General features: G+C 34.6%; 1 protein-coding gene across 1 annotated transcript; it reads left to right on the top strand.

Annotated features, from left to right (window-relative positions):
- Positions 1 to 3: 3 nt before the first annotated feature.
- On the top strand, positions 4 to 27,983 carry ACP1 (acid phosphatase 1). Its single transcript, XM_043987607.1, is given in 7 exon segments — positions 4 to 129; positions 12,036 to 12,109; positions 12,230 to 12,343; positions 23,247 to 23,308; positions 27,629 to 27,698; positions 27,701 to 27,736; positions 27,867 to 27,983. Coding segments are annotated over 7 exon segments (501 nt in total). The 5' UTR covers positions 4 to 86; the 3' UTR covers positions 27,969 to 27,983.

Genomic DNA, 27,983 nt, shown 5'->3' with positions numbered 1-27,983 from the left:
TACTGCACACTGCGCATGCTCTGTGTTCCTGCGCTGGTTCCGTTTAGTGGACCGGAAGTCGGGAAGTTCTGCAGTAGGAAATAAAAATGGCCGCAGAGGGGACCAGGTCTGTGCTGTTCGTGTGTCTGGGTAAGAAAGTACTGCCGCTCCATCCCCTTTCTCCCCACTCCATCTTTGGGTCCCGCTGGTTGACGAGGAAGGGGGCTTAAAGATCGTGTCCCGTATTCTTGGGGTCTGAGAAATAGACTTGGAGAGAGATACCCCGGCGCCGCCATTCCCCCTTCTCCTTATGTCCTTGGGGGCTTTTTCTCCCTCCCCTCTCATCTCCCAGGTGCCCATCTCATTGATCCTCACTCGTTTCCCCTTTTAGCTGATAAAGGTTATCTTGGTCTTATTGACTATAGTCGGCATCTGTATGGTGTTTTTTAGGTTGCACCTTAACTTCCATTGCTTGATTTAGATCCTCAGAATGGACCTATCAGCTCGTCCCACTTTACTGATGAGGAAACAGAGGCGCAGAGAAATTCAGCGACCCAACACAGATCTGACCTGTCACTACCCTACTGAACAATCTTCAATTTCTCTGGTGCCCAAGGGTGAAAATAAATTCTCAGCATGGCATCGAAAGCCCTCCATCATTTCTAAGACCTGTCTTATTTCATTTTCTTATTCTCTATTACCCTCACTTTCCCTCCTCTCCCCTCCTTTCTCCCCCATCTGCCCCTACTCCTGGTTGCTCCCTCTCTCACTTAGGCAAACTAGTTTACTTTTGCCAATACAAGACATTCCACTGCTACCCTCATCAATATTTTCACAGGCGCTCGACAATTTCTGTAATAAAACTCCCTCTTCATCTCATTTTAGCAACCACTCATCTTTCAAAGGACAGCACCTACATTGGTCTCTGTGTATTTCGGTAAGTTAGCATGTTTTTTCTTGATCGTACTCATATACTTTGTATTTACTTATCTCAGTACATGTATGTATCCTTACCCTTCCCCATGTAAGCTCATGAGGGTAAAGATATTTTTTTTCCTTGTATTCCCATCAACTGCCACTGCCTGGCAGTTGTCACTTCATAAATTTTTGGTGAGGTACCCAGTCACAGAGTCTTGTATCTAAAGTAGGACTGCAACTAGGATCAGCCTGATTTCAAGTCCATTATTTTGTTTTTTCCTCATAGGAAGAGAGACAGCTTTGTTATTACTATGGCAAGATATTTTATGTTATTTAAATTTTTGCCTTGCCTCACTCTGTCCCCCCTCACCCCCCACAATGGGGATTGAGTGACTTGGCCAGGGCTAGTAAGTGTCAAGTGCCTGAGGCCCGATTTGAACTCAGGTCCTCCTGAATCCAAGACCCGTGCTTTATCCACTGCGCCACCTAGCTGCCCCCCTCACTCTGGTTATTGATAAATAATAACCCTTGTCTCTTATGACAGTGCTGTGGGTTCTTAAAACAATTCAAAGAACTCTAATGCATCTGAAGAAAGTAGGGCAAGAGGGTGGTAGTTATTGTGAAGAGTAAAGCTACTGGTGAAGTCATTCAGTTCACTTGAGTGTATTACTTTGGTAGTTTCAGCAAGTACTTTACTCTGGCAAGAATATTACACATTCTGTTTGTGTAAGATAAATGCCAATCTAAAAAAGGCAGCTGTTACTTAACTACAGAGATATCTTTGAACTGGGATTCATCCCAGTTTCTTTCTTGAAGTGCAGAGGTGAATTTATGCATTAAAACATCTTAGGAAAGTGTTGAGAATATTGCTATTTCAGTGCATTTTGAAGTATATAAAAAGAATATCTGAAGAAAATATAGTACTTTGTAATGTGTTTCTCTCATATTAGCCTCATGAAGTAAGTTGTACCTATAAGAATAAACACAACTTAAGGATACGGATACTAAAACTTAAGAGAATTCAATCAAGTTGGTCATTTACTACATAGCAGACAGCAAAAACTCACCAAATATTTATTTATAAATATATATGTATATGTATACATACCTATGTACATATTTGTAGTGTGCATACACACACACACACACATACATATGAATATGTGTAAAACAGGGCTCCTAAGTAAGTTGAACAGTGGATAGAGCACTGGCCCTAAAGTTGGGAGGACCTGAGTTCAAATATGACCTGAGCCAGTGTCTGAGTGACCTTAGGAAGTCACTTAACCCCAATTACCTTAAACATCTGGGGCCATCTCTAGAGGTCGTGATAATGTATCTTTGGATTCAGATGGTTCTAGAGGAGAAAGTGAGACTGGGTGACTTTGCACAGCTGTTCTTCGCTTAAATCCAATTCATTACAAGTCATGACATCTGTGATGGTCCTCTTTGAGAGTAAAGGACAAGGGGCAGCTAGGTGGCACAGTGGATAGAGCACCGGCCCTGTATTCAGGAGGACCTGAGTTCAAATTCCGCCTCAAACACTTGACACTTACTAGCTGTGTGACCCTGGGCAAGTCACTTAACCCCAATTGCCTCACCAAAAAAAAAAAAAGTAAAGGACAAACAAAATATAAACATAGATACACATACACAGATACTCATATATACATATGGGAGAGAAACAGAAATAGAAGATGATGGTGATGCACTAGCAGACTGGCAAGTGGGCGGACCAGTAAAGGCCTCCTGCAGAAATTGTTCCTATGAGTTGAAGTCTGACAAACTAGTCAGATGAGAAAGCATTCCATTTTATGGAGGACAGCCACGCAAAGGCACAGAGATGGGGATATGGGAGTGTGGCTGAAATCATAGAGTACATTGAAAGGAATAAAGTAGTGTAAGACTGGCAAAGTAAAAAGGGGTCAAGCTGTGAAGCACTTTACTTTTTTTTTAATTTTTATTTTTTTGGTGGGGCAATGAGGGTTAAGTGACTTGCCCAGGGTCAGACAGCTAGCAAGTGTGAAGTGTCTGAGGCCAGATTTGAACTCAGGTCCTCCTGAATCCATGGCCTGTGCTTTATCCACTATGCCATCTAGCTGCCCCCTATGAAGCACTTTAAATGCCAAATAGAAGACATATTTAATCCTGGGGGTAATAAGGAGCCACTGGTGTTATTGAGTGTTTTTGTGGTGGGGGATGACAAGGTCTGATTTGACATTTAGGAAAATCTCTTTGGCAGCTCAGAGGAGGTTGGTTTAAAATAGGAATAGACTTGAGACAAGGGAAACCAATTTGAAAGCTCTTAAATAGTCCAAGGGGTCATGATAGCCTGAGAGGAAGGGTATTGACTACTAGCGGAGAGAAGTAGATGTCAAGATAGAAAGGGGACTATTTAGCAAAAGATTAGATTTGGAGGGTGAATGAGAGTAAAAAAATAAGGATATATTCAGTAAATTATCAAAAGATTTGGCAATGTCGGCTAAGTGAAGAGTTAAGAGTCAAGGATGACGCCAAGAGTGTAAATATGGATGAATGGAAGAATAGTGTTGCCTTAGACAGTGACAGGTAAGGTGGAAGAGAGAAGGATTTTTTGGGAAAGATGAGTTCTTATTTTGGACATGTTGAGTTCACAGTGCCTATGGAATATACAGTTTGAGATGTAAAAAAAATGCAGTTGATAATTCAAGACAGCTCAGTAGAAAGACTTGGGCTGGACACAGATTTTGGAATCATTTCCTTAGAGATTATAATTAAACTCATGGGAGCTAATAAGATCACCAGCTGAGGTAGTATAAAGGGAAGAGAAAAGAAGATTTAGGACATAGTTTTTGGGAGCCTGGAGGTTCAGAGAAGTTAATTAACTTGGTCAAGGTTATATGATAATCTGTAGCAGTACCTCCGTTTAGAAGCTAGTCAGGTGATAAGTGCTATCTACACAGTACACCTGTTTGTTAGGAAGTCTTAAGAAATGTTACCCTGGATAATAACGTATTATATGTTATATTGTTATAAAAACTCAATTTCAGATGAAAGGTTATCAAACCAGTGCTTGATCTTTTAAATAATATAATTACAATTAAACATTAAAAGGTTCTTTAGTGCAAGTCATTGACCCTTTTGTTAGCCTAGTGAAGCTTATGGGCTCCTCAGACATATATACATATACCTGTGTGTACGTGTGTACACACACACACACACACACACACACACACACACACACACACACACACTCTCTCTCTCTCTCTCTCTCTCTCACTCTCTCTCTCTCTCTCTCTCTCTCTCATTCTACAGACAAAGTTTTTCATGGACCCCCCCAACTTAAGAACTTTGCTTTACAGTGGTTTTTTTGCCTGTTAAACACATCTAAATATACTTGTTCCACTCCTGTAATGCTATTTCTCTATTTTGGGAAGAGAGTAAGTGTGAATAAAGCTTTGCTCTGAGACAGAAAAATTATTATCTTAATTCACTGAAAAGTTACTGTCCTCTTCAACAAATAAACACTGAAGTTTGGAAACCATTGACAGGTTCATAGTAAAATGCTGTGTATACTGGTGTACTACACCTCAGGAGTAGACATGGCAATGCTTACTTTAGGGGAACCCAAATATTTGCTTTTAGTTTTGTCAATTGAATTTCAGACAGTTTGGAGATTTTTTGCAATTTTCTATTAAGGAAATGTTTCACTTGGCAAAAATCAGTAAGTATGTTAATTTCTGGGAGAAAACCTGAATATCTCCCCTCAGTTTAACTTTATGACTTGTGTAATAATGTACCAGACTGCTTCACATGATATGAGCTGGTCTCCCCCATGACCCTTATTCAAGGTCATAATAAATAATCCAGTGCGTGTCCCTTTCCTCTACTTGTAATTCTTTAATTCAACAAACCTTTAATGCAGGTAACTGCTTTGTGTTGAGCTCTCTAGAACGATCTGGAAGAGATACAAAACTTAGCATATTGATTAGCAAGGCAGTGATATATTCAGTTCAATTCAACTTATATTTTTAAATGCCTACTATATATCAGAAAATGTGCTAGGCTGTTGGCCAGGAGTTTTAATCTGGAATTTATGAACTAGTTTAAATAATATTTTGGTTATAATTGTTTTCCTTTGAAATTGCATGTATTTTACACATTTAAAAAAATTCTGAAAAGAAATCACGAAAGAAAAACCTCCAAACATTAAGAAATCCCTGCTCTAGAGCTAAGGATGAAATAGGCCCCAAGGTAAAGAGTTTATGTTATACTGGAAAAAGAAACATGTACATAGAGAAGCAAGTAGAAAATAAAACCATAATTTGGTAGAGAAGAGGGGAATACTAAACGGCTGAGGAATCTGAAAGGGACCTTACAGGAGGTAATACTTGACCTGAGCCTAGAAAGGAGCTTGAGATTCTAAGAAGCAGCTTGAAGAACAGAGAACATCTAGATATGGATAGATTGTGCAAAGGCGTCAGGTGAAGATGTACAGTTTATTAAAATATGCAATTTTACAAATAATATGCATAATTAAAAGACTGCAAAATAAATGCTACTGTTACTAACAGAATCAGAGAAGTATTCATGGTGGCTAATATAGTCAAATGACTTATGGTTGTGGAATTAAAGAATCCATACTTAACCTGTTCTCCTTTATTTATTAGCTGTGTGACCTTAGACAATCACTTAACCTGTCTGAGCCTCAGTTTCCTTATCTGTGAAATGAAGTGGCCCAGATGATCTTGCAAGTCTCTTTTAGCCCCCAAATCTGTGATCTGTGTATCAAGAATAAAGAATGAAAACTTTAAACTGTTTCCCCCAATAAAAAAAAAAGGACCTAGAAGGCCTCTAGGCTCCTTGGGTAGAACTTGTGGGATTTATGGAAAGATAGGGACAAGAAATGCACAGAAATAGAAGGCATGGATGAGTATGATCTGCAATTATTAAAGGAATGCTCACATTGATGGGATCACAGTCCTGAATATATTGACCACATATATAGCACTTTCAAGTCGTATAGAGCATTTTACTCACAATCCTGTGGGGTAAGATAAATTGTTGGGTATATTGATGTGTAGGGTGTTAGCATTGAAAATCGGTTTATTTCCCTAAATTTTATTTCTTGCTTATAGTAGACAACTTGGTTGATGATAGCTTTGAGGTTTTTCTAAAGTAAATACTTATTAGTATTGTAATATGAGCATGTAAATAAGTATTTGTATACACATTGTAATGTGCTCAAAAGCTTTTTCCTTGATAGGAGCCATTTCAAAAAAGTTTGGAGAAACTGCACTAGATTTGTAAGCTTCATGAGAGCAAAAACCTTGGTCTTATTTCTGAATAGTAAATCTCCTCCTGCACAGTGCATAGTGCTTTGTATTCAGTAGGCACTTAATAAATGTTTGTTGACACACACACAAAAATAAAGGGCAGCTAGGTGGCACGGTGGATAGAGCACCGCCCTGGATTAGGAGGACCTGAGTTCAAATCCGGCCTCAGACACTAGACACACTTGCTATCTGTGAGACCCTGGGCAAGTCACTTAACCCCAATTGCCTTACCAACCCTGCCCCCCCCCAATAATAAATAAATAAATGTTTGTTGAATCTGATATGAGTTTCTTTATCTAACTTCCTGTATGGTTTTGTTCCTTATGATCATCAGATATTGCATCATAATGGAATAACTTATGATTCAGTCATCATTGTTAAATTATTCATTAATCAAACATTTATTAAATACCAATTTTGTGCAAAATCTCTATGTTATATTAAAGCTGGCAAGTCCATCTGTAATAGCAAAAATAAAGACAAATCTTGTTGCCTTTAAGCAGCAAAACAACAATCTTTTAGCTATCTGGAAAAATTAGCCACATAAAATCATTCTCTCCTAATGGGGATAAGCTGTTTTCTATTTGTACACTTTGAACTACTTGGGTAAGCATACCTATGGTGCATTCAAAAACTGATTATTTATGAATTTTGGATTTTCTGTTCTTTGGAACATTTTGTCCACAACCATCTTTGTGCCCAACTCCCTACTATTTCTGCTGCCTCCTTCCAACACCTCAGACTAGCACAGATCTATAATTAAGGTATGAATATACTATCAGATTATTTAAATAGTTTGTCTCTGTGTCATCATTAATGTATATCACTAATTTGCAAGAGTTTTTATTTCTCTTTTCACATCTTTATTACCCTGTTTAAAACAAACTTAATCAGGTATGAATATGATTTAATTAGTATGAAAAGAGAATGTTGGTGATAGTTCTCACCCTCCCTTTCCACTCTGGAACCCAAGAGGGTGAATGAATCCAGTAAAGCAATAGGCTTGGCAATTATTTTATTATTATTATTGTTATTATTTCTAGACAGCTAGGGTAGCTGAGGAAGCGGAGCTTATTCGAGGTACCTGGGGGCCTTTTTACCCTAGAGACTACATTCTTACTTTCTCTATCCTCCTTTTCATTATCCCTAGCTTTATTAACTCCACTTGTGTTGTATTATTGTTCTCATTAATAAAATCTGATTTGTTTGTGGAAAAGAGGCTGTTAATTTCTCATTAGTCTAGGAGAAATAACTGGAAAAGAGGCAGTTTGGAGAAGGGGAAACTCTGGACCTAGAGGTCCCCTGTTATTTCTGAACCCCAATATTATGGCGAGCTGCCCAATTAACTCCCCATACTGAATTTGGCCCTAACACTAGATCTGAAAAGATTATTTTTTCCTTTATTCTCTAATTTGTTTATGATGTTTTTATATCTAGATCATTTATCCATTTGGAGTTTATTTTGTGGTACATAGTATGAAGTATAATTTTAACTTAATGAACAAAGATGATCTGAGAGTTATGTAATTTAAAACTTGTGGAGATAAAAGTGAGGAAAAATGTTAAAGTTGCTTCAAGAGTAGGTCAGTAAATTTGGGGGAGAAAACGTTATCTTTAGATATTAAATAATATATTTTCAAAACAAGTTTAAAATTAATTTTTAAATTACTAAATGAGTTACCTACTTAGATGTTTTTTATATTAGTGACTCTTTGTAATGTCTCAGTTATCTCTGTATTTTCCACTGCCCAAAGCTTAGTTTATCTTGCTAAATTATTAAGAGAATCAGAATGAAATGTTGATGGAAACTCTCTTCGTGCTGGAAAAGTTGGAGAAAAGGTGTTCACACAGTAACTCAATTATATCCCTGGAGATGGAGTTAGTAATACAAAATCTGTTCATCTTAACAAAGAAAATTCATTACGAAGACTGTCAAATACTGTTAAAAATCTACTTACATAATAGTTTTGAGCATTCTTTTTCTCATCAGTGCTTCTCTTTCAATTGTGACAAATTTTTTTGTGATAGTTTCCAAATTTTGTATAGTGTTGCATCTCTAAAAAAAGTATGCGGGGGCAGCTGGGTGACATAGTGGATAAAGCACAGCCCGGATTCAGGAGTTACCTGAGTTCAAATCCGGCCTAGACACTTGACACTTATAGTTGTGTGACCCTGGCAAGTCACTTAACCCCCATTGCCCGCAAAAAAAAAAAAGTATGCAATGCTTTCTTGGCATTTATTTTAATTAAAATAGCACTAAGAATTAGTTCTTAGAACATTAACACAAAATAAAAACAATTTACATAAATATTTCTCAGCACAATTCCCTTAGTTTTCTCATTTATAGTTTCTGTAAACTAGCATAACAAAAAATATTATTAGTGTGACAGACTTGTGTTTCTGTATATCATTTCTTAAAACCTGGTTTCCTTGATAAAATTGCTACTTTTTTCAACCACAAATTGACTGCTAATTTGTCCATGTAGTAGAGAAGGAAGAAAACTGTATTTTTTTTCTTTCGTTTTTCTTTTTTTGTTGTTGTAGGGCAGTGAGGGTTAAGTGACTTACCCAGGGTCACACAGCTAGTGTGTCAAATGTCTGAGGACGAATTTGAACTCAAGTCCTCCTGAATCCAGGGCTGGTGCTTTATCCACTGTGCTACCTAGCTGCTCCTAAAATTCGTATTTTATACAAATACAACGTTATGAAGAAATGGCAAAGTTTTTTTTTTTTTTGGCTTTTACTGGAAGGAAAAATATAAAAGATTTTTAGGTTCAAGTGCTTGTAAAATACACTATCACTATGAAAGTCATACTTTTTCAGAGAACATACGGCCAGATCTATCATTTGTCATTATACGTTTTCTTATCTGTTCACATTTGCTATATTTGTTCGCCTAGCTCTTTTAAAAATGAGAGTTCTTTGTAAAGACAGTCAAATGATTAGTAAGAGATTTTTACTTGTATTTATTTGCAGGGGAGCTATTTTTTAAATTTGGGAAAGATAAAATACTACCTTGTAAATTTATTTCTATATTTTTCTTACTTTTTCCAAAAATAACCACTAGCACAAGTTTCAGAAGGAAATTTGTATGATAAAATAATTTTATTTAAATTCTAAATAAAAGATTGCACTTTTTGTTCTTTTCTCTCAAATGTCTTTTTAATACTTTGTCAGAGAAACTATGGTGGTCGCCCCCCGTGACTTGTGCAGGGTCACACAGCTAGTGTTAAGTGTCTGAGGCGGATTTGAACTCAGGTCTCCCTAATCCAGGGCCAGCGCTTTATCTACTGCGTTACCTAGAGCCCCCCCATTGTCTTTTTACAATAATAGAAATGGCCAGTGATCTCCTCAGCTTCCAAAACTTCTAAACTGTGGTTTTGCAGCCCAATTTGGGTCATGTAATGAATGTAGGGGTTGCAAAAAATTTGGCAACAGTAAAAGGTTATGTATACCTGTTTTTATATACTTATATACCTGGGGTCGTATAAAAATTTCTTAGGGCGAAAAGGGGTTTCCAATGGAAAAGTTTAAGAAGCCCTGCTCAACCCCATATGGAAAAGCTTTAATTTTAATGGATTTTTTATGGTGGGGGAGGGATGAGGGTTAAGTGACTTGCCCAGAGTCACACAGCTAGTAAGTGTCAAGTGTCTGAGGGCTGGATTTGAACTCAGGTCCTCCTGAGTCCAGGACTGGTGCTTTATCTGCTGTGCCACCTAACTGCCTGTTTTAATGGACTTTTAAAGATAGTTTAGTATTCTAACATTTTGGAATACTGTTCTTCATACAAATGATTGTCTATGAAATAACACAGGGTATACAAATTTCTTGAGCCTAATACAGTGCAATTATATTTTCATTTTTAAAATTCATCAGTTTTGTAGACTTTCTTCTTTTATGTGACTGTCATTGATTTTGGAAAGTACTCTGTTCTCAAGCATTAATTTCATGCATTCATTCATACATACATACATACATACATACATACATATACACACATACACATATGTATGTTTTTCTGTTGAATGAGGCTATTTATCATATTATATTCACAGTTTGCATTCTGATACAGGACAGCAGACCTTTTGATGTCACAGAGATGGTTTTGGCAAAAGTTTGATTTTAGAAAAACAAAATTCTAAGTTTCTTTTAAATTCTTCTGTTGTTAATGTATTTTGCATGTAACTAATTAAGATTACAATTCATTAGGTTTCATGCTATCTGCAGCTGAAACTTTCATACAGAGTAAACAACAGTCTTTAATCATATTTATGAATACCAAGTGATAAATATAATAGACTATGTTTTGTGGATGTTTTTATTTTGTGTTTCTGTATTTTCATTATTAGTTTTTTCTTTTTTCGTATTTTCATTATTTAAACTAAATCTATTGTCTTTGCTTACACTAGCTTTAGTTTCTTAGTATTTTTTCTGCATTCATACTTATTTTGTGTTTATCCATGACAGAAGAATATTATTTTGCTTTTCAAACTTAGAGCACTAAAAATTTGACAATTCATTTTATTAAAATCATCAGTAATTTAATTTTTTCTTTAAATTAAGTTATTGACATTTTGAGATGATTATAACCATTCTTAAATTGTAGCAGATTTTTTTAAAAAACAGCATTTATGTATATATATATATATATATATATAATTACATATATATATATATAAATCTTAAAATGAATGAGATTAAGGAATATAACAGATATATGAAGTAGATTGGTACAGTAGTGGTAGAAAGGATGCTGCATTTATAGTCAGAAGGGCATGTATTGGATTTTTGTTCTTGCCACTTATTACTGGGATGACCTTGAGCCAGTTACTTAACCTCTCTGAGCCTTTTCCTTATCTGTAAAATACTGAGATTGGATTAGGTGACTTCAGGGGTCCCTTAAAGCTCAAGTCCATGATTCTGGGACTTTTTTCACTTCTACATAAAGATTGCAATTTTGAGTTTACCTACTTCACATTCAGCAACCCACAGTTTCCAGTTTGTGACAGATTTCACTAGCATGCATAGATTCAAAATTCATCTCACACACACATATTGTCTAAACTATGTTGCATGCACTGCAGTTGGAGTTAGTAGAGTGTGTTAATCTTGTTTATTTAAACTTTTATTTGAACTTTATTTTTATTTTAAAACATCTCTATATTTGTAGAGAAAAAGTTCTTTTAGTGTGTGACTTCAGTGCTAAAGTACTTACTGTTGTTTTCCAGTGTTAATTATGGGTCAAAAAATGTGAATGAATTTGACGCAAAAAACCTAGCCAATTAACATGTAAATGTAGGATTTTCAGGGCCATTATGGTATTTTACAGTAGCCATGGATTAATGAGGTATATAGTAAAGTGATCACTAGGTTAGGGGTCGAGAGGGGTGAGTTCTAATCTTGGCTCAGCATAAGAAGCTTCGTGACTTCCTTCATCAGTCATTTTAAGAATGTAAAAGTATCAGGAAACCAAAAAATTGGAGATCTGCTGCCCTTAATGATCTCTAAAGGTCCTTTGTAGCAATAAAATTTTGTGACACCGATTGTAGATTTATCATTGTATCTTTGCTAATGTGAACATATCATTTATTTAATGACCAATCTTAGAAAAGCAACCTCTAGTTATAACTTTTTCAGAGAGGAAAGATAAACAATAGACATATATAGTACTTTATTCTTTGCAAAATGTCTTACATACTTGTCTTGTTTAAACCTCACAAAACAACCCGTATTCATCTTTACAACCTAGTTTCCAGGAATTCATTATAGGGACTGCTTAGACTTAATAAACTTTAAATCTTTTTCATTCTGTCTTTGTTTTTGAAGGTAATATTTGTCGCTCACCTATAGCAGAAGCAGTTTTTAGGAAACTTGTAGCTGATCAAAATATTTCAGATAAGGTAAGTTTGTTTACTAGTAACTTTTGGTATCTTGCATTGATCATCCCATATAATACATCTTTTGGGGGAGGAAAATGTCAAATGTTCTTTTGTTTTCGTTTTTGTTTTTCTCCCCTGTAGTGGAGGATAGACAGTGCAGCAACATCTTCATATGAAATAGGAAACCCCCCTGATTATCGAGGGCAGACTTGCATGAAGAAGCATGGCATTACCATGAATCATGTTGCCAGGCAGGTACTGTACCTTAACTTTGTTCAAAATGCATATCATATGTTTTGTGTTACAGTGGATCACTGACAGTGGTGCTGTCTCAGACTGGAATGTGGGGCGTTCCCCAGATGCAAGAGCTATAAACTGCCTAAGAAATCATGGCATTAATACAACTCATAAAGCAAGACAGGTAGAAAAGATCTTGTTTAATTTTCAATGTGTGGCTTGTTCTCTATTTGCAGATGTTGCATAATGTTCATTCAAAGTCATACATTATTTAAAGACTATTTAACTTTTTAATTTAATTTAATTTAATTTTGCGGGGCAATGAGGGTTAAGTGACTTGCCCAGGGTCACACAGCTAGTGAGTGTCAAGTGTCTGAGGTCATTTGAACTCAGGTCCTCCTGAATCCTGGGCCAGTGCTTTATCCACTACGCCACCTAGCTGCCCGACCACATTTAACTTTTAATAAAACCAACCATGGACTAAATATAGCTGTTGTGATAATTACATGATCTGATTATTTGTTTCCAACAATTTGTAATGCATAAATTGCATAAATATTAGGTAAAGGTAAGTTTTGTTAGTACTTTGGAAGTCTGTCATCACTTCTGTTCCCTAAGTTCAGAGAGAATTGTGGAGATTCTTCAGTTAAACATGTATCAAACCTATACATATCAATATTTGAGGAGTCTTTCCTCAAATTTTCCTTGTACATAAGTTTCATTGTACAAAGAAATAGTTTTATAGGTTTTTTTAAGTTTCTGTATATAAGTTGTATAGCAGGATATTTCTAGATTGTATGTGTTTGTACATGCATTCCTTCATTGGAAATCTATCCATCTGTGAGACAGGGTCTTTCAGTTATTTTTTCCTAAAGCTCTCTTGTTTTTACTATTTTATATCATATGATAAATATCTGGAAGAAGCACTTGGGTGTAATTTCACCTACTATTTTATCGTCTCTAACTTAGAAGGTCTTCTGGTATTCCTTTAGACTAGCGGTACAGGTTATGCCAGATAGGTTGTTAATCAGTGAGAGTGTAGAATATACTCAGAGTTGGGAGTGTGCATTACTAGGTGAGGCCAGAGGCATCTGAATCTTTACAGTTTTTGAGTGCCTAAGAAATATGTAGGAAATAAAATCTGCAGAACTTCCTCTAATAAGAACTAACTAGCCTTTCCACTGAATGATATTTGTTGGGAATCACACCTTACATTTATTCAATCCACATGTATTAAGTGTCTGCTTTATAGTGGTTTCTACAAGACTGGTTTACAATTGTAATTTGGTGATGATAGTTTCAGAAACCTGTTATTATTCTTGTTACCTTTGCATATGTAATCATGTCTTGGAATATTTGGGTAAGCATGCCCAATGGTGGAAAACAGCCTGCTCTTTTTTTCTCTCCATAAAACATAATCTTTGTTAAAACCAACAATTTGTTTTCAGAAAAAAGTTTGGTTTTTTAAAATTAAATTTGTATTTTCCATATAGTTCTTTTTGTATTTAAATGTATTTTTAGATATGGAAAATATGTGGGAACACTTTGGTTCAGATCTTATGGTCATTTTACCTTCTTCTCATACTTTATTGATGTTACCCTTTGAAGCAGAGCTCTTACTTACACTGTTTTGTGTCAGACCTTTTTGATAGTCTGGTGGCACCAATGGACCTTTTTCTAAGATTAACACTTTTAAATTCATAGGAATATAAATAAAACCAATTATATACTACTATATTGAACTAAACTTCTTTCTTCATCCACATACACACACACACACACAGACACACATGTTCAAAGATTAAGGTTAAGAAGCATTATTTGAAAACAGCTAAGATAGCTTTTTGTTTCAGCCTTCAAGCTGTGTGTTTGATACAAACTGGGCCTTAGAAATGAGTGTGTCAGAGAATAAAGCTGACATCTAGACAGCATGGATTTAATTAGTAGAAATTTTTTAATTATACCCAACATGCTTAATAGAAAAACTTTTATTGAACACAGTCTTACTTTGAATATCTTTAAATTCCCCCTCAGCAAGATGGAGTATGAGAAATCAATCAATCCATCAACAGTAATTAAGCACCTATTATATGTCCGGTATGCTAAGTGTTGTAGTGGGTTATTGTGAAATTATCTATACCACTGAACGGAAGAGGCATTCGTTTAGACCAGAGAATATACTCAGTAAGTGGTAAAGTAAATACCTATTTGGTTTATTGGGGGGAAAAAATTTACTACAAAAGCTAGAGATAGAGATTTGCCAAGTAGCTAGATGAAAGAAATATTTGTCTCCTCACTGGATTCTTTATCGATGCATATCTAGTACCACTGTGCTCCTATTATCCTGATGTTTTCTTGCTTCTTTTGATTTTCATGATTTCTAGGTTATAAGAAAAGGCAACCATTTGTCAGTAAAGCACTATATAAACAAACAAACAAAAATAATTAGTAACTCCCCCCCTTAGAGATGGGGAAGTACTTATTACTCATAAATAATAATTGCCTTTAATTATCAGATTTTATTAACTCCTTTTTATAAATATATTGATTATTTTGTACCTTCAAAATAAGTATTATCTGCTTTTTTTTAAAATAACAGTTTATACGGATATGAGTCAGGAAATTCACAACATAAAATTGCCATAGAAACATTCTCTTTTACTTTAAAAGATATAAATTAGTAATGTACGATATTCTGATTGAGTGAGCTAAATATAATTTGGACATTGATAATTATTTATCAAATTCCTTACTATTGAATTAATTATTTTTTGCACTGAATACTAATAGTTCTTAATTTCTGGCTTCTGGTTTTATAATCTAGTCTATGTACTAATTGTTTTAGAGGAAGTATCTAGAAGACTTAAGCCTTTCTAAAATAGTTTGCATTAGATGTGAGACCAAATATTTTTGTAGCCTTCATCTTTTCTGATTCCTTTCACTGTTGATAATTTTAAGGCTACTTCTCACATTTGAATTTTAATGAAAATGGTGTCATTTTCAGAAGCTTTTTTAAAAAGGTTAATTTATTTTTTATAAATGCATTTTTCTTTTTTTTTCTTTTTTGTTTTTTTAGTGAGGCAATTGGGGTTAAGTGACTTGCCCAAGGTCACACAGCTAGTAAGTTTTAAGTGTCTGAGGCCAGATTTGAACTCAGGTACTCCTGACTCCAGGGCTGGTGCTCCATCCACTGCGCCACCTAGCTGCCCCAATGCATTTTTCTTATAAAAATTATTTAACCATTTTAAATGTTCTTTTCTTTTAAAATTTTGATTTCCAAATTTTTTCCCTTTCTCCTATTCTTCCCCCCTCCAGTGACAAGGCATGCAAATGATATCAGTTATACATGTAAAATCATGAAAAACCACATTTCCATATTTGCCATATTTATCAAGGAAAAAAAAAGAAAGCAAGAAAATTATATTTCACTTTGCACTCAGTTCATCAGTTCTCTCTCTGAAACATTTTTTCATCATGAGTCCTTTGAAATTCTCTTGCATCACTCTACTGATCAGAGTAGAAAAGTCTTTCACAGATCATCATTTCAACATTGATGTTGTTGTGCAGTGATCTCCTGGTTCTGCTGACTTCACTTTGCATCACCTCCCATGTTTTTTCTGAAACCATCCCTTCATCATTTCTTATAGCACGACTGTACTCTATCACAATCATATACCAAACCTTGTTCAACCATTCCTCAATCAATGAATTCAGTTTCCCAATCTTTGCCACAACAAAAAAGAGCTACTATAAATATTTTTGTACATATAGGTCATTTTTCTTTTTTTTGATGTATCTCCATCTCTTATCCTCTTTCCCTCCTACTTTTCTTTTGAGTAAAATAGATTTCTATACCCAGCTGATGTGTGTATATATATATATATATTCTTTCCTCTTTGAACCAATTCTAATGAGAGTGAAATTCAAGCATTGCCTGCCTCCCCCCACCATTTTTCCTTCTACTATAAAAGCTCTTCCTTATGCACTGCTTTTATGTGAGAATTTTTTTTGCTATTGCACTTCTCTCGTTCCCCATTCGCTAAGTGTATCCCTCTTTCTCATCCCTTCATTTTTTTGTTTTGTTTTTTAGAGATCATTCCAACATAATCAACTCATATTCATTCCCTCTTGCCCTCTGTCTCTGTAGAATCTTTCCAAATGCCCTAATAATGATAAAGTTCTTAGGAGTTAAATGTATCATCTTCCTACATAGGAATGTAAATAGTTTAATTTTATTGAATCCCTTATGATTGCTTTTTCATGTTTACCTTTTTATGCTTCTCTTGACTCTTGGGTTTGGAAGTCAGATTTTCTTTTCAGCTCTGGTCTTTTCATAAGGAAAGTTTGAAAGTTCTCTGTTTTGTTAAATGTCCATTCTCGCACCTCCCCCCCCAAGTTTAGTTGAATAGGTTATTCTTAGTCATAATCCTAGCTCCTTTGTATTCTTGCATATCATATTTCAGGCCCTCTATTCCTGTAATGTAGAAACTACTAAATTTTGTGTTATCTTGATGGTGGCTTCACAATATTTGAATTATTTCTTTCTCATTGCTTATAATATATTCTCCTTGACTTTGGAGCTCTGGAATTTGGCTATAATATTCCTTTGAGTTTTCATTTTTGGATCTCTTTCAGGAGGTGGTTGATGGGTTCTTTCAATTTCTATTTTGTCCTCTGTATCTATGCTATCAGGAGAGTTTTCTTTGATAATTTCTTGAAATATGATGTCCAGGCTCTTTTTTTTTTTAAATCATGGTTTTTAAGTAGTGTGGTTTTTTAAAAATTATCTTTCCTAGACTTATTTTCTGGGTCATTTTTCCCCCCAATGAGGTATTTCATATTTTCCTCTATTTTTTCATTCTTTTTTACTTTGATTGTTTCTTGATGTCTCATGGAGTCACTTGCATCCCCTTTCTCAATTCTCATTTTTAAGATACTATTTTCTTCAGTAAGCTTTTGTACCTTTGTTTCACCCCTTTTGGCCAGTTCTGTTTTTTAAGGTGTTTTCTTCAAAGCTTTTGTGACTTGCCAAGCTATGTTGCTTCTATGCTCTGGACTGGCTCCCAAAACTCTCATGTAACAGACCTCTTCTGCTGAATTCCTAAGTTGTCTTAGACTACAAAAATGCTGCACTTTGACCTTTTGTTGGGTCTTCTGCTCCAAAATTTGATTGAAGGAGTTATTTTAAAGTTGTTAGGAGGGGAATATTGGGAGAGTTCAGCTGGATTGCTGCCTCTAATCTGCCATCTGGTCTCTGCCTTCCTACTTTTTACAAATTCTTGAGTCCATTTTTTCAGGTTAGCCTGTATTGATTTTTCTCTCTCTTTCCTGATGTTTTTAAGAAAGCTTTTGAATATTTTAATTTGTCCTCATAATTTTTAGGCAACACTTAAAGTTACCATAGAAACAGGTAAACTCAGTGATCCTGGGCTAGGAACTTAATCTTTAAGTATTCTTGGCAAGTCTTTAAGCCTATAAGATGCAGACCTGCATACATAGAGAGAGTTGCCTCACCTAGGAGTTTTCTGTACCTATAATGGCACAGGTTCAGTCCCTAGCCTCTATACCACCCTTTTAAAATTAGATTTTTTTCATGCTGCTTTAATTTTCTTCATACTTCTACCTTGGTTTAGTGCTCTATTCCTCTTCAACAAGGCTTATAATTCTGTGAAATCCTGTCTGTTTCTCTAGATTTTTTACGTAATTTCACGGACAGTCTTAAGTTCCTTGAGAGCAATGCTTTCCATTCTTTGTATTTGTATTCCCAGTCCCTAGTGTAGCCATAGGTCCTTATTAAATGCTTGCTGATTGATTCACTACATCAAAGAATACAGTTTTACTGATGTGGTTTTATTCTTTTCACTATTTCATAACCTTTCCATTATGGTTTTTTTGAGCTTCTGTAGCCAAATAGTATTAATTAGTGACCAACCTTCTGGTGATAATCTTTTCTAAACTTAGCTAAAGTCATTCTTTGTTAGGCCTGTACTTGAAGTTTACTAGTTTGACAGGCCCTACCAGAGCTTGGACTTTTGCTGTAGCTTTCAGGAACCCAAGGTCACCTTAAGGATAGAATGATACATCTGAGTAGGACTAAAGTGAAGTTTGTAGGCTATTACTAGGCTGATTATCCTCAAATGAAAGCGATTCAGTCAAATTTTCTCTCAGCTATTATAACACTTAAAAATCTTTCATGGTTTTATGGCTATCTGCCAGTTTCTAAATCTTAAAGAAAATTCACAACTATAATTAACCCAAAATTGGAATCATTGGTATATTTATAGAACAGATGTAATGGAAATTTAAAAATTAGAACCTCTAATTTCTTGTGGAAAGTGTTTACAAGTTTAACATGAAACTTAATCTAAAACATTTTGAAATTAGCTGCAACCTCAGGAACATGAGGTAACAAAAATTCTTTTGTTGATTGCTTGCTGAATGACACAAGTTTTTTTTTAAAAAATCTTTACAACAATTAAAATAGAGTGCTTAAATATTTTAAGATATTCAAGTGATCCTACTGTCTATCAAGCCATCCATACTTATTCATCTTACTCAACTCTTATTTATATTTTCCCATGAGTGTCTCATGAATGGTTCATTCACGCTGGGGATTCTCATCATTCTCTTTTTATGACAAGGCTATCAGTGTGTTTGTTCTCTACTTTCTTCTTTTATTTGTCATTACCCTCAAGGTGATTGTTATTCAGTTGTGTCTTTCCAACGTTTCTTCAAAATGCTTTTTCCCTTTACTGTTTCTCACTGTTTAGAGGTCATATGGCTTATTTTTTAACATTCTCCCCATAAAATTTTTCTCATATGTTTTTGTTTTTAAACTAGCATTGCTTTTTTCTGCCATAATGCTCTACTTGGCAAGTAAGTTATATGTTTCCTAAGTAAGGTGATTCTATGTCTTTTTTGGCCTTTTTTTTTTTTTATCAATTGGTTTATACCAGTTAGACTTCTGTATAAAATTGTTATAATTTGTGTTGATGTGTTTTCTGATATCCAATTACTATTTTTCATCTTAACTTGTTTAAATAGGTCAAGTTGGAGTTCGTTTTATTGTGTGCCATTTTCTTTTTCTATTTTTATTCTTTCAGGTTTTATTAATTTTAATTTTTGCTCTAACAAATTATTGACCTGACTATACAAAGATAGCCAATTCAGATATGGCTCACATCAGTAACAAAGTCTTTTCCTGTGCATCAAAATCAGTCTTATGTTTATGATGTTATTCAGTGCTCTCCATGTCTATTGCCCTAAGATGTTTTGCTCAAGAGATGTATTTTATAGATGTGAGGTTTCTGCATATTCAGTCAGACTTTGGCCCCTTCCTTTACTCCTGAACCATATTTTGCAACATATGTTTATGTTGTCCTTCCTGTTCTCCCCTTTGCATTGAAAGCATTAAGTATCAAAATGTACATGTATTTAATTCAGAGGTTCTCATTGAGCTCCTTCTGTAATTTCTTTCCCTTTGCATGCCTGTGAGGGATGTTGCTTATCTAAGCCAAAATTTTAGTTAGGGCAGTCTTTTTGCAAATTCTTCCCATGAATACTTTAATATGAAATGATCAGATGTTCCATGAATTGATATTTTTTTTATTGCCTGTGGACACATAGTAAAACCAACATCATCAAGGAGAACCCATGAGCCATCCTTCCAATTAGCAATAGCTTCTTTCTGTCTTCTGGTTTTGTTTTTAATGAGAATATCAAGATTGGTATAAATCAGTTCCACTAGTAGTATGTCGATTGAGTGATTATAGGTTAAATATCTCACATGTAATATACCAAATAGCTGTTAATCTTTATAGATAACATAAAAACTGATTCTTCGCACCCTATGCTTCTTTTTTCCACCACTGTTACAGAAGCAGAAGGAGGCTGCATGGGAGTAAGAGCCATTATATATGTTTCTTTGCTTAATGGGCATATGGGACAGAAGGTTTTCCTAGAGATGAACTTCGCTGTACTTTAGCTGGTCCTAAAAAGCAGACACAATCTGTTCCATGACTCCACTCTCAAGCATAACAGACCTAAGGGTCACCTCCACAGCACAGTGAGCTATAAGAATATGACTTTGTGGAGATAGTATTGATATATTTATTATAATGATGATGATAATGATGACATAATAAAAATAATATAATAATAGTTAATAGAGGTTCTTAATATTGGACCTATGAACTTTTTTCTTTTTAAAATATTTTTTGGGGGCGGGGCAATGAGGGTTAAGTGACTTGCCCAGGGTCACACAGCTAGTAAGTGTCAAGTGTCTGAGGCTGGATTTGAACTCAGGTCCTCCTGAACCCAAGGCCGGTGCTTTATCCACTGCGCTACCTAGTTGCCCTTTTAAAAATATTTTAATAATTATATTTAAATATAGTTGCTTTCCCTTTTTATTGTATTTATACATTTTAAAACATTCTGAGAAGGGGTCCATAGGTTTCTCTAGACTACTAAAAACTAGCATGATAGAAAAGAAGATACTTTTTGGTATAGAATAACACTTAAAAAATATGACATTTTGAAATTTTATCTTCAACACTTTCTACCCCAGTAGGATTCCATTCACTAGGTTATCTGCTTTGCACCTACATCTTTCATACAGTGTTACAGACTGATTTAACTATTACAGAGCAGGGCTTCTTAAACTGTTTTCTACTCATGACTCCTTTTTGCCCAAGAAATTTTTATGCAATGCCAGATACGTAGGTACATAAAATAGATATACTTACCCTTTGTCTGTTGCTAAATTTTTTCAAACCTCCTCATTTGGTTATGTGACCCCATATGAAGTTGCGATCTACAGTTTAAGAAGCTAGGGTATAGAGAACTATTGGGTCAGTAATCTTCCTCTACGAGTAATGGAGGTGGGCATCTTCTCTGCAACTTACAGTCTTAGAGAGTTGTCTAGAATACTTAGAGGTTAAGTGATTTTTCTGGGGTTATTCTGCTTGATATGTGACAGAGGCAGTATTTTTACTTTTTTTGTCTTTGAGGCTGGTTTTTTATCTACTATGACATGTTACCTTTCAATAAAAAATAACTGTAATTAAGCAAAACAGATTCATACATTGGCTGGGTTTGAAAATATATTTCTTATTCTAGTACCTCTAGTTCTTTATCTTACTGCTTAGGGTAGGAATCATGCTTCCTGTGTTCTAGAATCATAATTGACTATTGCATTGATCAAAGTATCTTAAGTCTGGAAATTACATAGACTCTTTTCTAATGTTTGGGGCTTTAAGACAATGTTATTGCCATTCCAGGAGTGATTTTCATGTGACCTTGTTATAGTGTACTTACAATATTTTGATGTAGTGATCCCTTATATATAAAATGACATGAATTTAGAAGGTAGTTTTTTCATTTATATTTCATTGTCAAAATGTCCATAATGATGAGCATGATGATGATGATAGCATTTATATATAGCATCTACTGTTTGTGAGGCCTTATGTTAAGGGCCTTACAAATATATCACTTTAGCCTCACAACAAACCTGGGAGGTAGGTACTAGTATTACACCCATTTTGCTGTTGAGAAACCTGAGACAAACAATGGAACATACATTAAATGTATGCTCTATATACATATATTATGAGGTACTTAATGGATATTATGTATATGGGACTGTTATGTAATATTAAGTTTATATTTTTCTTTTTTAAAAAGTATTGAAATTAATGTAAAATTATCCATGTTGAATATGTAGTATAAGATAGTAGAAGGAAATCTGAATTCAGGACACTTGATTTGAAGTTCTAACTCTTCCATTCTAGCTGTGTGACTCTGAATGAGTCTTCTTTACTAATATGAACTTCAGTTTCCTCATATGTAAAATAATTATACTACTTACATCATCCACCTTATATCATTATTGAGAAAATATATTGAAAACTGTAATGGGCTAAATAGCCAAGACCAGTTATTACTATTATACTTACTATAAATTGGTCTCCTGGCTTCTAGTCTCTCCCATCAGTATTCTGTTGTCAATTCAGCTACATAGATGGTATTCCTAAAACACAGATCTGACCGTTCAATTCAGTAAATATTAATTAAATTCCTCAGATAGATACAAAGGTGTTTAAACATAATTTGTATCCTTGAATTCATATATAGGAATTCAAAGACAAAAATAAAACAGCCCTCCCATGATGGAACTTGTAATATGCTAGAATGTTACTCCTCTGCTGAAAAATCTTCACTGGATCCTAGTTGAAAGATAAAATATAAAATCTTCTAGCTAGACATTTAAGTCCCTTAGTTCTGTGGCTCCTAAATACCTTACCAATCTTTTTTCATATTACTTCCCATCATGCCCTTGCCATTCAGTCCAACTTGTCTGCTACTTACTATTTACAACAAACCCTCTCTTAGTTCTATGCCTTTTCACAGGTGGGCCGCCCATGTGTGGAATCCATTCCTTCATGATCTCTGCCTCATACTAACTAACTAGCCTTCAAAACACAGTTTAGGTGCTAATTTTTATACCAGCTTTTTCTTGATTCCCCTCTAGTTCTTAGTGCTTTCACCATAGTAGTACTATTCTCTATATATTTGCATTTACTTACCTGTGTGTAGGGTTTCTACCCTAGTGGGAATATAATCTCCTTGAGGAAAAGATGTATTTTTTTTTTTTTGGTCTTTGTGTTCCTGGAATCTCTGTCATAGATTGGCTGAATTGAATTAATTACTAAGAAGCTAAAATGGAAAAAAAAAATTGCTAACAAGCTAAAATGGCAAACTTCACAATGATTGTTCTTTGATTGATAACTTAAAGAGTTAGCCATTATATTACTACATTAGTGAGTAATTCATGTAGATGATAATTTGTGTACTGGAGGAGAAAGTCCGCTAGATAGACTTAGTTGCTAAACCTTGTATTTTTGACTTTATTCAATTCTAGATTACCAAAGAAGATTTCCTGACTTTTGATTATATACTCTGTATGGATGAAAGCAATCTGAGGTAATCATATTTTGTAACAATGACATTTTAAAAGTATTTCCATTTGTATTTAACACCAGTAAATAGGTCAGATGATACACTGCCAGCAATGACTTATGATCTTTGTTTTCTCGTAGGATGGGGTCATAATGTACAGAGTATTATTTTCAAATCATAACAAGCCCTGAGTAATTCAGAATTGGCAGATAGACTTATTTACAAGAAGATGCATGCTAAGATAAAGAAAAGTTCAATTAGTCTGATTTAATTTGAAGAAAGGCAGGTTGTGTTACACTGCTTTATATAATAAGATTTGTATTTTCTGAATCGGGGTTATATGATGTTGATAAAGTGAGTCATGAGCATTGCAGTTTCCCTCCTCTCCTCTCCCCTCTTTTTGTAACATGATTTAAGTTTGATTGATAAAAGGAAATTTGACAACTGCACTAACTTTAGGGTTTCATGTTAAAGGATGAACATTTAAACAATCTCGAAATCTTGACTATTACACTGATTATATTATTAAGCCAACATTTGCTTTTTAAAAAATCAGGTCTTTTGTTATTCATTAACATTTTTAAAGTGTAGGGAGAGCAGAACTGTTGAAATTTGTCTTAAAATATCAAATTGGGTTTTTATAACAGTGATACTCTTTGTGAATATTGTGTGTAGTTAAACATCATAGCAACACAATTCAATAGTCTTTCTTTGGGGGGGGCGGGGTGGGGTGGGGTGAGGCAATTGGGGTTAAGTGACTTGCCCAGGTTCACACAGCTAGTAAGTGTCAAGTGTCTGAGGTCAGATTTGATCAGGTCCTCCTGACTCCAGGGCCAGTGCTCTATCCACTGCACCACCTAGCTGAACCCAACACAATTCAATATTTACAATGGAAGCCAAAATACTCAATTTTTCTTAAATTGTAACCTGTCTCTACTTTGGGCTAAATAATATTTGAACTAATTTCTATGAATTTTTTTTTATCAATCTTAAATTACAACTTTATTCAGTCATTCTAGGTTGGGTAGTTAAGACTCTGAGTATAACTCTGCCAATTGTCTGTTATCTAAGAGCCATCCTAGCTAAGTTGAAAGAGGATCATCACCAAAGTATGCTATTCCTATTAACATGGAAAGGCTTTAAGAATGGACTTGGTGACCAACTGTCTCTCATTCCTGGCATAGTTAAATTTGGAAAGGCTTATCATCAGATTTACTGCAGGTTAATGAATTTTCCAGTCATGGCAACTCTCAAAGATTATCTACTACATTATAGTTTGCTGTGTTTCATCAGTTGAGAGTTCCAGTGTCAATGAAATTGGCGTAGAGAAGTGTGTGCACACATGCAAAAACACATTACATTGAGATGATTTCTGCAATTACTACAAACCCTGCCATTATTATTTTAAAATACCAAGTTTATTCTTGGCTAATTTATACAAGTCTTTCATTTTTATTCAACTTTCAAAATCAATATTTTAGTACTGGTTACAGAGTGATAACTTGAATATTTACTAAATAAGACTATAACCATTCACTTCTAATAACAAACCCAATTTCATATCAAACATATGTAACAATTTATAAAAATGGTTTCATATCAGTGACAGAGCTAAGTAGCATAGGGGATAGAGTTCTGGACCTGGAGTCAAGGACATTTGACTTCAAATCTAGCTTCACACACTTATTAGCTGTGTGACTATGGGCAAGTCACTTGACCTCAGTTTGCCTCAGTTTCTTCTATAAAGCGAGACTAATAGTAGCCCTTACATCCCAGGGTTGTTGTCAGGATCAAATGCAATAATAATTTGTAAAGTACTTAGTACAGTGCTTGGCATATAGTATGCACTATATAAATGTTAGCTATTAGCTATTATTAACTATATGTATTTATTTCCTTTGCATTCACACATACCCCATAACTCTTCTATGTATTTGGAAAGAAAAAGTCCACCTGTATGATTTCAAATATTAATTGTAGAGGAAAGTTTGTTACTTGGAATCACTTGCAGATGTGTAAAAGCAGCAGGGCAAACCAAAACAGTTATCTATTGTGTATTCTCATCTTAAATTTTATTTTGTTCTTTTAAAATCATGTTGTAAACTGAAAGTATTCCATACTCTGCCTCCAATTTATCACTACTTGGGTAGAAGTTATTTTGTTTTTTCTTTTTCATAGTTGCATTAAAATAACCATTACTATTTTTTATCTTTTGATCTTCCTATATGTGACACAAAGTATCAGTGTTGTCAGAAAATATTTTTGAGGTTATTAAGATATCTTCAGGAAAGTGAAGTGAACTTAAATAAATGACAAGTATTTTAGAATTTGAGAAAGTAAAGGCTTCATTATGACTTGTAATGTAAAGGAAAATAATTAAAATAAAAGCTAAATATCTCTCTCTTAGAAAATAGTTTTGTCTTTATGCAAACCACTTAATTCCTTCTTATCCTCCTAGAGCATTTGTATATTCTAATAGAGGATAGATAGTATCTAATTAAGTTAGGGTTTATGTTTAGAGAAGTGATCATTGAGATTTCATGGGGGGCAACTGGGTGGTGCAGTGGGTGGGTCACACTAGCTTTGTGACCCTGGGCAAGTCACTTAACCCCAGTTGCCTCACCCAAAAAAAAAAAAAAAAGATTTCATGGGCTATTGTGGAAACACAGAAGAAAAAGGTAATTGGACGAATGGAAAAAAAAATACTAGAAGAAAACAAGATAGGCACATTAATAATAGACATCACCAAGTAAAATAGGGTGGACAAGATAGGTGAATTAGAGAAAAGTGAAACTATTCCAATGGGTCTTGAAGTAGAAGTGAACTTAGACGTCATGTAGTCAAAACCTTGGATTTAAGAAATGAGGAAACTGAGGCTCTGAAAGATTGACAAAATTCACACAGCTGGTAGGTTATAAATCCAGGATTCCATCCATGGACCTTAGATTCTGCATTCAGTTCTTCAACCAAAGAAAATACTTGTTAACTACAGTGGACTATTTTTTTAAAACGGCTGTTTGCTATGTTGAATATAGTGATGTCTTTCCCTAACATGTGAACTACTCATTAAAAAAAATGTTAGTTGGCTAAGCTTTTATCATCAACTATGGTTTCAATTTGTGTAGAAAACCTTGTAATATAACAGCTCATGTGGAAATTGATTGGTTTTTCCAAAATAAGTTACAACTGATAAGCTTTGAGTTTTCTAGATTTAAGTTTCAACTTATTTACACTCTTTAAAATTTTAAAATACAGTAAAGGAATTAATGTGATGAAGTCTAAGAATTCTGAAATAGGCCCAAATTTCCTACTCAAATAAGCATTGAAAGATGAAAGAGTAGGTTGGAGTAAAGTGTAGTATAGAAGCTGAAAAATTTATAGTTGATGTAAAAGTCAGGAGATAGTCACCATAATTTCTTTAGCTGGAGTAGAACATGCTTGAAATAGGGCATAAAGACTGTTTTGAGCACCTGAATAACAGAAAGGAAGGTACAGATCTTGCAGAGAAGCATCAAGACTTTATTATATATTGGATGCTGAACAAAGGAAAGCAAAGAGATGAAAACAGTATAACAAAGGTGGGAATACAATTGTAGTCTACTGCAAAAAAAATTGTGGGGGAATACTAATTTAATTGGTTGAAATTATCAGCCCAGGGGCAGCTAGGTGGCACAGTAGATAGAGCACCAACCCTGGAGTCAGGAGGACCTAAGTTCAAATCTGGCCTCAGACACTTGACACTTACTAGCTGTGTGACCCTGGACAAGTCACTTAACCCCAATTGCCCAGCCAAAAACAAAAAAAGAAAGAAATTATGATAAAAAGTGGAAAAGAATGAATTCAGATTGTTTTAAGAAATATTTAAAAATGTGATTGATAATTAATTATATTGGATGATTTAGTTACAGACCTAGAAGCAAGGAGCTGAATCAGATGACATCTTAGCATCCTTTGAAGCTCTTTGCTTCAGTCTGTGAAATGTTCTTTCTCATTTTCCCATCATGCTTGACACAAAAGAAAGGGAGAATAGTTTGTTCCTTTCTGTCTTTATTGCATATCATTGTCAATTTTTTATCTTTAAAAGATCAGAATTTTTAAAATACTTTATTCAGAATCTATTTTTACATAGAATACCAGTAAAAATACAATGAAGTTATACAAGTTATACTGCAGCTTGTATATTTCCTTTAAAGATTTATACAGTTTTCTTAAGTGTTTACTTCACTTTAAAACCAGACTACTTGGCTGGATTGTGATATGTGCATTCTACATTGCCCTAGGCGATGTCCATGTTTAACCTGACACCATAGGTTTAAAAACTAAGTTAATGTTTTGATTTTACAGAGATTTGAATAGAAAAGTTAATCAAGTTAAAAACTGCAAAGCTAAAATTGAACTTCTTGGAAGCTACGATCTCCACAGAAACAACTTATTATTGAAGATCCATATTATGTAAGTATTGTTTGTACTTCCTATCTTCAATTTTTCTTTTTTTTTTGGTTTTTAGGGAACCAAACATGCCACACTGCCTTTTTATCCTGCCCTGGTTAAAGTGACAGCTTTTTCTTTCTATGTTTTTTAGGGAAATGACTCTGACTTTGAGACAGTATATGAGCAATGTTTGAGGTGCTGCAAAGCCTTTTTTGGAAAAATCTCATTAAGGCTCACACTCATTTGTTGCTAAAGGACAACAGTGATT

Source organism: Dromiciops gliroides, chromosome 2, assembly GCF_019393635.1.
Source record: "Dromiciops gliroides isolate mDroGli1 chromosome 2, mDroGli1.pri, whole genome shotgun sequence".
Classification (NCBI taxonomy): Eukaryota; Metazoa; Chordata; class Mammalia; order Microbiotheria; family Microbiotheriidae; genus Dromiciops; species Dromiciops gliroides.
The sequence above is the reverse complement of the archived record's forward strand: the minus strand, read 5'-3'. Positions and strand labels throughout refer to the sequence as shown.